General features: G+C 42.8%; 1 protein-coding gene and 1 long non-coding RNA gene across 3 annotated transcripts; one reads left to right on the forward strand and one right to left on the reverse strand.

Moving 5' to 3' along the window:
* The first annotated feature begins 5,087 nt into the window (after positions 1-5,087).
* On the forward strand, positions 5,088-6,003 carry LOC120653426. The gene is made up of 2 exons (XM_039931176.1): positions 5,088-5,807; positions 5,908-6,003. Exons 1-2 carry the CDS (start codon positions 5,088-5,090, stop codon positions 6,001-6,003), a joined length of 816 nt encoding a protein of 271 aa, XP_039787110.1.
* Positions 6,004-9,502: 3,499 nt separating this feature from the next.
* On the reverse strand, positions 9,503-12,442 carry LOC120655509. 2 transcript variants are annotated; one of them, XR_005667552.1, is made up of 4 exons: positions 11,971-12,442; positions 10,776-11,902; positions 10,114-10,336; positions 9,503-9,862 (listed from the first exon to the last, which is right to left on the reverse strand). It is a non-coding gene; the product is annotated as an uncharacterized LOC120655509 (long non-coding RNA). The 2 variants fall into 2 exon arrangements; XR_005667551.1 differs by having other exon boundaries at positions 10,114-10,199; positions 11,971-12,437.
* Between the last annotated feature and the right edge of the window lie 423 nt (positions 12,443-12,865).

Genomic DNA, 12,865 nt, shown 5'->3' on the forward strand with positions numbered 1-12,865 from the left:
CCTTTACTCTGGGGTCTAATCGAAGCACATATGGATAAAAAGACGGGAGGTGAATCGGCAGATTCCCGTTGTGTGCACGAGAAGGTGAAGACTTGAGGGCAAAGAAGAGATTTTCACTCGCCACCCGCACAGGAAGCGAGACGGCAGTAAGTGAAGGGACCGTTCGGCAGCATAATCATGACAAGGTTTAATTTCAAAGTAAAAAGGATGTTTTTACTCCGAAATTGGGGGCATGTGTTGACACTAGATTTTGGCACGTGTCAAGGAAACGTATTGTGGAGGAGAAAAGGTTCTGCGTTGTACGATTGGAGGATTTGGGAGCATGATCGTGTGCCACGGTCAAAAGATCTTGCTAACCAAAGGAGAGGAAGTTGACCAGATATTTCAGTTTTGGTTTGGCAAGAGTTATCTTATTTTTAGAAGTAGTTTTTATTCCCTAGAATAGAATCGCACTTTGCCGTGATCGGCTAGGATTGTGTTAGCGTGGGGTATAAATATGAGCCCCCGGTCATTGTAAAAGATGGATACACATCCAAACAAACAAACTTTACTACTCGCAATTTACTTTCTCGTCGGCGACTTCGCCATCCTTTTTTCTTTTCGGCGAGTTCTTTCAAGCTGATCAAGGACGCCTCATATTCGAGCGACTTGGTTTGCTGGTGAGTTTTCGTTTACCGAGTAAATCTGAGCTTCAGCTTCCGGGCGCATCGCTGTCACTTCGTTCAGATCTATTCAAAATTTATTGAATTTATCTAAGCTTTGACCTCTGGGCGCATCGCTGTTTTCTCGTTTAGATTAATTCACAAACTACCCGGCTTAGTGATCTGTTTAATCGGCTGTAAGCTCTTTGTTTATCACGATAAACCTTGTAAAGCCGATTAGATTGAATAATAATCTTAGCTTTGTCCAGATCCATACATTTGTGGGTTTGTACATTGTTACCCGGCACGTGTCGGCTTCAGATCCAGCCGTCTAGTTGCTTATCGGCATCGGCAGCTCATTGCCGATCCGTAGTAGATCGCTTTTATTACACGCTCATCATACTCGATCTTTTTGTCGTCTTCTGTATCGGTAGAGCCTTACCGATACCTCGCGTAAGAGTAATTCGGAAATCCAGCCGATACACTCTTGAATTTGACGGTTTGCTGTTTCCTTGTCAATTTACAGGTCAAATTGACTGGCACGCCTTGGTTCAAATCTCGCGTCAATAGAGTGCAACTCGGAAGATACCCTTCACTTTTGTGAAGACAAACCATCATCGTTCTTCTCGACCGAGTTTGAGCCTCCTTCCTCTGGCCAATAGTATGTTGTTCTTGACCATGATCAAGATACAACTCTGATTTTTCACGATGTATCTCTTGAGATGAAGAACCAATGGGCCATGGAGTATGAGGCGCCGACTCTAGAGTCTGAAGAGAAGGATTCCACACATGAGCATGGGAGTTTCAGTTTTGAAATACTACAAGAACCACACTCATTCAATACTACTCCAGAGTCAGGCATACTTAGTGCCCCGCGCACACACGAGGACTACAACCACCTTAAGGTCCTCTTCTGCAAAAACTTAAGAAGGTTGGTTGCAGATGTATATGTTTATCATAAACATTGCAGATTTCATGTGGCACTATGGCACTAACCTTGTAGCTAGCTTCAACAATTGATGGTGAAACAATGACACATCATCAATGATAGCTGCAAGAACCCCTATGGTAAAGCTTACGACCATAAACAAAGCACTATCGGGAGATAACCCGAATTATTATTTATATATTTCCCTATTTAATTAAAAATGGAGAGAGAGAGAGAGTCCTACGTTCGACATTAAACAAAGCCCTTCCGGGAGGTCGCCCGAGGATCGCCAGGTACGTGCTCATGCTTATCTCTTTTCGAGTAAAGCTCAACCATGCTTCATGTAAACCTTTATCTGTTCTTGTATGCTCTGGTTTGAATGTGTGTTATGAAACACATTTATAGGCCTCTTAAATTAAGCATGGTGCTTAGGTTAAAATGTCTTCTTCAATTAAAGAAAAGGCATGGAGTTAAGTTTGATTGATGAACCTAGAATTAATACTCGTATAGATATTGGTTGTTTATGTGTGGACTAACCCCTGCGGGAAAGACATCAATTCCAAATGGGTGAGTCGCTAAGCTGAATTCAATGGGAAGGTAGGACAAGGCATTGGATTCGTGTTGCACAATATCATCATGTTGGTGCATGTTGACGCTCACTAACGACCATTTCCAGGCGTCAACTTGATCAGAAAATCATGAGAGTTTGCATTTCTTACACACATCCTTATCCAATAAAGTTCTTAAATCACACTTTACCTTTTAGAATATGCAAGTTGTGTTTTCAAGCTAATATCCAGGTTACAAGCACACTTTGGCCCGACACAAAATCACAGAAAATATCAGAGTACCGATTCAGGCTCAAATGGACCAAGTGAAGCCCAAGAACTGAAGCAAACCCAGCTGGGGCAGGCCGTGCCTCAACTTTAGGACAAGGGGAGACCAAGACAAGCCAACTCCAGGAAGTTGGGGGTGGTTGGCGGCCCGGGCAGGCTGACTGACCTACCTGGTCGGTCAGCCAGGCCCGTGGGCCCCACCACCTCAACCAAGGCACGTGGCGCTTCCCTGTTGGCTCACAACGTCAGTTTGGGGGTGCTGCAGACCGTGGCTCCCTGCTATAAATACAAGTGGGGTAGAGAATAACACACACACACACACCACACACACCTCTTCCTCTCTTGCATTCCTTGCATAGTCTTTAGGCTTAGTGGAGTTTAGGAGAAGTTTAGGAATCATCGAGTCTCCGGAGTTGCTCGAGAGTCTGGTATGGGTTCATTTCTAGCTCTCTCTTGTAATATTCGGTTGTTTGTAATATAATTAGACTATGGTTACCGATATCTGCTTGAAGTATATTCTGAGTTATCGAGTATATGCTTCTTGTCATGGTTGCGTTATTATTCAATGCTTGCATTGCATGATCGCCCTGTGCTAGAGATGGTTAGTCTTTTGTTCTTAGAACTCTATCAACTGCTCCAGTATTTGTATGATTGCTCTAGTGTGATGTCTGTCCATCCGAAGGGTGGGGGCTCCGCGCGGGACACTAGAGTATCCCTTACTAGTATAGACATGGTGTCTAGATTAGCAAAGAGTTGCTGGATGTCAACTATACCCACAGTTTGTAGAGGTAGCCGGCAGGTGGTGACATCCCTGTCCGTGCCTTTTAGTAATCCTCCACATTCGGTATGGGGGGTAGGAGGTACATAAAGTCGCCGGGGTGTACGGGCTCCTCCCGTTACTTCGATAGCGATCTCCCTGTTGTGTAGTTTAATCTCTGACGAGCTAACTAATGAGAAAGTGTAGATATAGCTAGCCTAGCACAGCTGACTCGAGATCTGACTTTTACCTTGCTCCTGGCCTAAAGTAACCTTTATTCTTTTATCCAAGAGAGTAGTTTGTGTGTGTGTCACACTACCTCCTACCATGTTATTATCTTAACCCTGTTAATGCATGAGAATATCCAATCTAGATAGAGCTCACCAACTGATCTATATATTCTCTCACTCATCGCCTTCCCTGCGGAAATATAAATGACACCCCGGTATACTCCCGGGTAAAATGCTACAGCGGTATTCCGTGCACTTGCGTATCTATTCGTGGTTCATGAAATACTGCCGTCCCAAATTGGCGTCTGCGGGCGTCATCGCTAGGTGACGTTGGTAGGCTCCAACAAGCATTTTTGGTGCCGTTGCCGGGGAAGGCACAGAGTGAAATATATAGAGAAAGTTGTGAACAAAATCAAAATTGGTATTCGCTTGCTAAACAGGCTAACTTGGCTTTGTTTTCTTGTCTTCGTTGATATGAAAACAGGGTAGTGTATGACCGGTTTCGACTTGCCGCAAAACTTTCATTCCGATCCAGAGTCACTTTTGAGGAGGACGCGAGCTCGTCTCGTATCACCTCGGAGATCACTCTCGGCAATTGATCCAGTCATCGCATCGTCGTTAGCTCCTAGAGCTATGGCCCAGAAGACACTCCATGATTACTTTGCTCCATCTGCTAGCAAGGTCTCGACCGGACCCGAGGTTAGCACCGGAGGAGAAAATTTCGAGATCAAGACGGGTCTCATTACGATGGTGTAGGCCAGCCCATTTTGTGGCAGGGCCAATGAGGATGCCAGCGCTCATCTCCAGCAGTTTCTAAAGCTCTGCAGTACTTTTGTTATCAATGGTGTATCGCAAGATGCAATCCGGCTCCGTCTGTTTTTATTTTCTCTCTTGGGGAGAGCGAAGCAATGGTTTTATGCTAACAAGGCTACTGTGGATACTTGGGACAAATGTACGAAGGCGTTCCTCTCGAAGTTCTTCCCGACGGGCAAAACCAATGCTCTTCGTGGTCGGTTTTCGAATTTCCAGCAGGCATCAAATGAGTCAATTCCGGAAGCTTGGGAGAGGCTTCAGGAGTATATTCTGGCGTGTTCGCACCATGGAATGGATAATTGGCTCATTCTACAGAACTTCTACAACGGGTTGACATAGTCATCCCGTGATCATGTGGATGCCACTGCGGGTGGAGCTTTCTTCTCGCTGACCATTGAAAGAGCTACATCATTGATCGAGAAGATGGTTTCCAACCAAGGTTGGAGCGATGATCGCCTCCAACCGCGCCAGCGAGGTATGCACTCTGTCAAGGAGGCCGACATGCTCGCTATGAAGATTGATCTCCTCCTCAAGAAATTTGAGGATTATTCCCAAGATAAGGCTCGGATGCAAACACTTCAAGCCTTGGAAACTCGCATGACGTGCGAGGTCTGCGGGAATGGTGGACATTCGGGCGACAATTGCCCAGAAACCCAAGAAGAATCTCTATTCCTCAATGGCAGCAATGGGTTTCGTCCACAAGGAGGTCAGGGGTGGAATCAACCACGCCCATATTACCAAGGAGGTAATGGGAATTCGAATTCTTTCGGTCCTAACCAGCATACCTTGAGAGATCTTGTCTACGGCCAAGTGAAGATCAGTGAGTCCCTTCAGAAGAAGTTGGCCGCTATGAACAAATCTATGGAGACCATCCATGCCAAGATGGACGGATTCTCCACTGCCATCAAGAATCAGTTTAGTTTCAACAAGATGATTGAGACTCAACTAGCTCAAGTGGCTACTACCATGCCCCCTGCTTTGGAGAATGTTAAGGCGATAACCACACGAGGAGGTAAAACAGACCCGCCTTATCCTAACCATGTTAACAGGAAGAAAGCAAGCCCGGTGGCAAAAGAACCACCTCGGGAGGAGGAACCCGAGAAGGTTCATGAAGGGAAGACGGCTCCGCATGAATTTTATGATACCCAAGTATTGCCGTTCCCTATGAGGGCAAGGAAGCCAAGTACAGATGAGCTGTTCAGCTGCTTTGTTGAGATAATACAACAAGTGAACATCAATGTGCCCTTGATGGATGCGATGAAGGTTCCGACCTATGCTCGCTATATCAAGCACATAATCAACAACAAGCGACCACTGCCAACTACCGAAGTAATCAAGCTCACTGAGGCATGCAGTGCAGCTATACTTCAACAATTGCCCGAGAAGAAGAAGGATCCAGGATTCCCAACTATCCGATATTCGATAGGGGCACAGAACTTCGATAAAGCCTTATGTGATTTGGGAGCCAGTGTTAGTGTGATGCCGAAGGCGGTCTTCGACCAAGTCAACTACACAGAGTTGACACCGACACCCATGCAGTTGCAATTGGCTGACTCCTCAGTATGGCACCCAGATGGAATCACTGAGGATGTCCCCGTGAGAGTACGGGACTGTTTTGTCCCAGTCGATTTTGTGGTACTTGATATGGATAATCAGAAGGAGACTACTCTCATTCTAGGATGGTTGTTTCTCAATACAGCAGATGCACATATTGGTGTTGGGGCTGGAGAAATCCGACTCCATATTAATGGTAAAGAGGAGAAATTTGACTTCCGACCCAAGAAAGAGCAATGCTTGATGATCCGGGTCAAATTTGAGCCAAATTCTCAGAAAATCAAAGAAGTCGAAGTCACACCCTCTCAGAAAGATAGTCTTATACCTTTTATGAAGACACTTATGAAAGAAGATCCAGCGAACTCAAAAAGGTCTAAGAAGAAGGGTAAATCAAAGGATCCTATTCCTGTGCCGCCTACGCCACCAAAGAAGACCAAGAAGGTGTGGCGCAAGAAGAACAAGACGTCATCGACCGCTACTACTTCTCCAGGTACGGACGAAACGACCTCAACCTGATCAGGTATGGAGAAAGATCCTGCTTTTTGACCCTAAACTAAGAGCTAGCTTGGGGGAGGTTCCCTCCCCTAAGTCAACTGTATCCCTTTATTTGCTTTCAATAAAAATTGATAAGAACTTCCAAAAACAAAATAAAAATTTACTGCTTTATTTCTCTTTTCCATGATGCGCGGTAAGAATGTTTTAGCTCCCTTTTGATAAGTTGAAAGGATGAGTTTTGCTTTGCTCTATCATGTCTGTTGTGCCTAGTTTGAAAATAAGAGTTCTCTTGAGTTTATATTCGCTGGTTATACAAATATGTTGCCAATAAACCTGATAGTTCCGTAGGTTGCATATGCTTGATCCGAGTCTAAATTGTTATGAGTTTAGATATGGTAAATAAGGTTATGCAAGCTTGTTCTAGTGATGCTTGAAGTCTGGAGTTGTTTTCGAAAAAAGAAAATTTAAAAAAAATAAAAGGCAAGTTTCCCAGCGATATGCATTGTCCTACCAGAGCCATATGTCATATTCCATGAAAAACCCTTATACATATGCTGCTTGATGTTCTGTTGAGTTTTATCAAATTGGGTGACCCTAGTAAGATGCTCTTCATGCTTTCTCGATCATAAGCACGTACACGTCCCATCCATTTGTTATATTCCTACACTGGGAATTAGCACCACCATCCACTTTACATCTATAAATGCTCCATGTCTTGGTGATCTCTCTCGTAGAATATTCCTAAAATAAAATAAAGTCAGATTATGGTTGCCCTAAAAATAAGAGAAAAGATGGCATGCCAAAGAAGCATGACCCAAAAAAAAGAGAGAAAAAGGGGGTAACCATGTCTCAAAAAAAAGAGAGAGACAGGTATGATTCGAGAGAGAAAAGCCATTACCTCAAGGAGTAAGCCATATTCATCCATCTATCCATCCATTCATACACTTGCACCTTTTGATCGAGATTGCATGACTTGTTTCTCTATGGATCCTCTCTTTGATTTTACAATAAATAGAATACAAGTGTGCTCTGTTCTTATCCTACCTTGAGCTCCACAAAGTCTTGTAGTAGTAGGGAAGATCAAAAGCAAACACTACCCTGGTAAGGAAATACAAGATGAGTGCCTCGAGAGAGTTATCCTGGAGCTTTGCCATGTTTTCAAAAATCTTTCAAAAAAGTGTCTCCAGATGGATTGAGGATCTATGAACAAGTAAGTACTGCTTTATGCACCATTCTAACTCTCAACAGCCCAAGACAAGGAGATAGCTAAAAAACCCCATGAGGGAGTAAGGTAATTGAGCAAAGGTATGCTAACCAACTTATTTAAGCTTATAGATGAATCTCTTTGCTTCAGACTATGACATGACAAGTAAGGTACGAGTCAAAGTGATTTTCTAATCAACAACCTGATTTGTCCTACTTTGCTCTGGACGTGCAAAGGACAGCTTGGGGGATCTTGTTGACGCTCACTAACGACCATTTCCAGGCGTCAACTTGATCAGAAAATCATGAGAGTTTGCATTTCTTACCCGCATCCTCATCCAATAAAGTTCCTAAATCACACTTTACCTTTTAGAATATGCAAGTTGTGTTTTCAAGCTAATATTCAGGTTACCAGCACACTTTGGCCCGACACAAAATCACAGAAAATATCAGAGTACCGATTCAGGCTCAAATGGACCAAGTGAAGCCCAAGAACTGAAGCAAACCTAGCTGGGGCAGGCCGTGCCTCAACTTTAGGACAAGGGGAGACCAAGGCAAGCCCACTCCAGGAAGTTGGGGGCGGTTGGCGGCCCGGGCAGGCCGACCGACCTACCTGGTCGGCCGGCCAGGCCCGTGGGCCCCACCACCTCAACCAAGGCACGTGGCGCTTCCCTGTTGGCTCACAACGTCGGTTTGGGGTGCTGCAGTCCGTGGCTCCCTGCTATAAATACAAGGGGGTTAGAGAATAACACACACACACCACACACCTCTTCCTCTCTTGCATTCCTTGCATAGTCTTTAGGCTTAGTGGAGTTTAGAAGTCTAGGAGTCATCGAGTCGCCGGAGTTGCTCGAGAGTCTAGTATGGGTTCATCTCTAGCTCTCTCTTGTAATATTCGGTCGTTTGTAATAGAATTAGACTATGGTTACCGATATCTGCTTGAAGTATATTCTGAGTTATCGAATATATGCTTCTTGTCATGATGGCGTGCCAAAGAAGCACGACCCAAAAAAATGGACACGTCCAAGAAAAAAAAGAGAGAGAAAAAATATAGCCATGTCCTCATGTCATTCAAATAAAGGAGAGGGGGATTCATGCAAGGAGTCTTTTATTTTGATCATCCATCATTCATGCTCACACACATGCACAATCTTGATCAGCTTGTATGATTTGTCATCTTCATGGATCCATTATTTGATTTTGCAATATATGTTACACATGTGCATGCTTCCTTTTTACCTACCATGAGCTCCACATAAGCTATTATTAGAAGTAGGATGAAAAGAAGCAATACTTTGGCGAGGATATATACACAATGAGCGACATGAGAGATCCTATAGAGAAGTAAAGCTATGGTTGGTATTTGCAAAAATATTTTCAAAACCCCCAGTCATATGACAGGAAAGTGGAGGAGACTGAAGTCATCACTATTTCGCTCTTCAACTTCCCAAACAATTTATGATAGAAACATCAAAATTCACAGGTAAAGGTAAAGCTTAGAATAATATGTATGCCGGTGTCATAACATTTGGGAGCCGAGTCCGCCTTAGTCCTAGCCTTTACTCGGGACAAGCAAAGGACTAAGTGCTGGGGATCTTGTTGATGGTTTATTCACTACAACACATATGGACTTCTGTGACGTTCCACTTATGTCACTGAAAGTGGTATTTTCGTTATGTTTCACAATCTGTGACATTTACATGACGAAAATCGGTTCGTCGTCTATACCATGTAATAAAAAATGTTCTACGACGAAAACATATTCTTTCGTCATAAATCTTATGACTATTACTCTATTGTCACTAATTTGTGACACTCAATTTTCGTCATAATCAATACAAAAAACATCACAAAATGTATGCTTGAATGACTGTACATGTGCCACGTAGGATAAAAAACGTCATAAAATTTTTACCTTGTATGATGTAGCGATGACTAGGATATGACGTGGCACCTCCATTATGACGATTTGATTCGTCATAAAATAATCAAATTATTAAATTCAGCCCATTTTTTAATCTTATTATTTGATTTAGGCTGAGATCACTTCAAAACAACACATTCCTTCAAAACAACGGGTCACTTCACATAATATTTAGTACAGCCCGTCATCACTTGTCCAAAAACCACCAGATTCATATGCATATCACAACCCAACATCACTTGTCAAGTCAAAACAAAAAAGACAAGTAACTCCATAACATGTTCACTGAACAGCCAAAACAACTCTCTAGACTCCGTAGCATTGCTTTCCTCTCCTTGCTTCTTCAAACTTTCGATCTCTCCCCTTTGATTCTCCCTTGCTGCTTCAGATTCCTGGAACTTTAGCTTTAAGTCTTCGAGCTCACTTTGCTGGTCATCCGTTTTCTCTCGAAGTGCTGCTGAACCCTACCTCTCTGATTCCACTTCAGAAAAATAATGCAGAAAACAAATAGCTAATTAAGAAAAATTATGCAGATTGAGCCAGCAGACAACTAGGACATATCATATAAAGAAAATATAGTTTGAATTCATGCAGTACTGAGAAAAGAACTAGTAGGCCAACAACAACAACAACAACAACATAGCCTTTTAGAAAAGAACTAGTAGGCCAAATTAAGCCAATATTTTTTCCTCTATCCTATAAACAGAACGTAGTTCTTGAGAGAATGTATACCTCATCAAGCTTGTGAAAAGAAACAGCAAGTGTTCCAAACAGTGTGCATCTGTTCGTGGTCGACCATTGCTATTCTCTGTAATTAACTGGTAAGAAAGGCAACAACTATAAGTACCATAACACTACCATTAACCAAATATCAGATATACATATGTTTGTAACTTCTAGTCATGCAAGCGCACATGCTAAGTTACAGTATTTGCTTTGGTTATAAGTACCATTCCTGCAAAGCAATCATGCATAACAAACTCAAAGACTGTAGATCCGTATGGTACTTCATAAAAAAATAGCAGTAAGTTGACCAAGTGGTCTACATCTCCAACTTAGGTCCAAAATGAACTATTCTATCATGCCTTTTTCAAGTCTAAACGAGTCTTAGCTGGATTTGGCTGTACAAGTTTCGAATCAATCATTACAAGTGACACAATTCATTTACATAACAGATCATGTACTATTTATCAATTATGGAATATGGAATCAAGCTACACAAGAGACCTATTGATTACAAAAGAATAGCTAAGATTAACTAAGAATAGTTGTGGACAGTTGCTAGTGGCTAAGCATCGAGAACAGTTCTAGGAACACCCGTTATCAGTTTAATAATACAAATATGGCTTTTCCAACAAAGCATAAATAATAGTATATAATTGTACCCATGGTACCTGCCATGACTCCCTGAAGCTATGTAGATTTTCAAATGTTTAATTACTTCTGCAAACTTAACAAATGAAACAATATCGAAATTGAAAGCTTCAGCAATTAAAAAGTCTGTGCCAAACCAATCCTGCAGAAGTTATCACAAGAAAGGAGCAGCATTGTTAAAACAGGAAGCATGTATTTATCCATTCTATAAAGGTATTGCAGTTGCAAAAATCAGCAAGTTATATGCAGGATGACATAAGTTTAATAATTCTGATCACTTAAGATTCTTCTAACCATTAATCATTCAGAATGAAGCACCATGCAGTAACAGAATTACTTTGCATAGGGACAGAATCACTCAAAGTAATAAAAAAACTACAATCCCTGAATTTCTATCAAAATTTTACTAAGCTGGTAGTAGCTGAAGTAAAAGTAACAAAACACAATCCCTTAATGTCTCTATTTCAGTGCTTCCTTCAACTAATTAATATCCCAGGGAATGCTGGTGATTGAATGGTGGTAATTAATATCCCTTGGGCCAATTGGCTGGACTTTGTGAACAACAAACTTAGAGGCAGAGAAGAACATGCTATGGACATTCATGGGACAGAGCAATCGCTTAAGTACATATAACAAAACCTGCAGTTGCATTCTATTCATTAGCACACCCTAGGCTATACCCTTTTCTTATATGACTTCTCTCTTCCTCGTATTGCCAAGCTGATCTCAAATGCATACTACATTACTACCTCAGTTGACAAAACAAACAAGATAGCACTAGCGCCCATGGAGAACTTCCGTTCATTCGCCTACTAGCTGAATCTAAGATAGAAAAAGTGCTTGGCGTCAACACCATGTTTATTAACCTCCGGCAGCACTGTAACAGCATCTGCTGTAATTTAATTGGCAAACAATTCAAGTCAGATTCGTATACACAAAGTCTTACAACTGGTACCATTGGCAAGAGCACAAAAGGGCGTGGCCTTACCGCACCACAAATTTAGTACTATCTGAACCCCAATTCGTAGGGCTTTAGTAGTAGAGGGGTTGGGGATTTAGTTTGGAGCACTTATCTGTGATTTTGAGACCAACATTTTGGCTAACCCCCTAGCCTCGTAGCCCAGCAACAGCTTCCATGGCCCAAACCCTGGATCAGGACCTACATCAATTTCTTCAAGAAATCGGAGAGGGAGGGTGATCGAGTGGATGACTAACCTGAGCAGCGAGGACGTCCAGCGGCTGAGCAGGTGCTGCATCGTCAAGCACGCGAGGTAGGACCTCATCTGCTCGCGTGGGCACAACACGGCGGAGAAGGCTGCCTGGAGGTAGGGGGTCCGTGTACGGTCCATCACCGGCGGCGTTGGTCCCGCTCCCTCTGCGCCTAGTCCACAGCCTGTAAGCATTGGAATAGTCTCCTCCAAGGACGCTGAATCCTAGCGCCGCCGCCGCCGGAGGGGGAACAGCATGAGCTTGTGGATCTGTAGATGGAGGGTGGCTGGATCTAGAACCCGACGATGCTCAGATGCAGGAGAGAGAGAGATAGAGCTGAGAGAGAAGGGGGGTAGAGACGAGAGACGAGACGTGGGGGAGGGAGGGGAAGGGGGTAGGAGGCTTCTTCTGCCATGGACTCGCGCTTCCCCGCTCGGTCGAGAAGATGGGAAGAGAGGGGGGGCTTAGAGCCGATGTGCTTCTTCATCTGAATTCGCGTGACTTAATCGTAGAAATATGTTTAATGGCGCAACTAATTACAAGTGTATGGGCACTCTGGTGGTAGGACTTTTATTCTCAAAGAGGAGGTCTTGGTTTCGAATCTTCCCAATCAGCTCTAATTTTATTCTATTTCCAATGCTTTTTCTCCCATTTTATCTCTGCATGCTTTCAACTTATTATTTGTTTTAATCCTATGTAAATTCAAACAAAGACAGCTTTTCCTCCTCATTTTAGCTTGGCAGTTTTAAAACTTATTTGATTTACTCCTATGTGAATTCAAACAAAGACTCAGCTCAGTTTATTTATGTATAAACCTATTATGAATTTGTGACACTTGCTAGTTGTCATGGAAAAATAATAGTATTCGTCATTAATACATCATTGCAATAGTTATGACGAT

The sequence above is a fragment of the Panicum virgatum genome, chromosome 1N, assembly GCF_016808335.1.
Source record: "Panicum virgatum strain AP13 chromosome 1N, P.virgatum_v5, whole genome shotgun sequence".
Taxonomy (NCBI): domain Eukaryota; kingdom Viridiplantae; phylum Streptophyta; class Magnoliopsida; order Poales; family Poaceae; genus Panicum; species Panicum virgatum.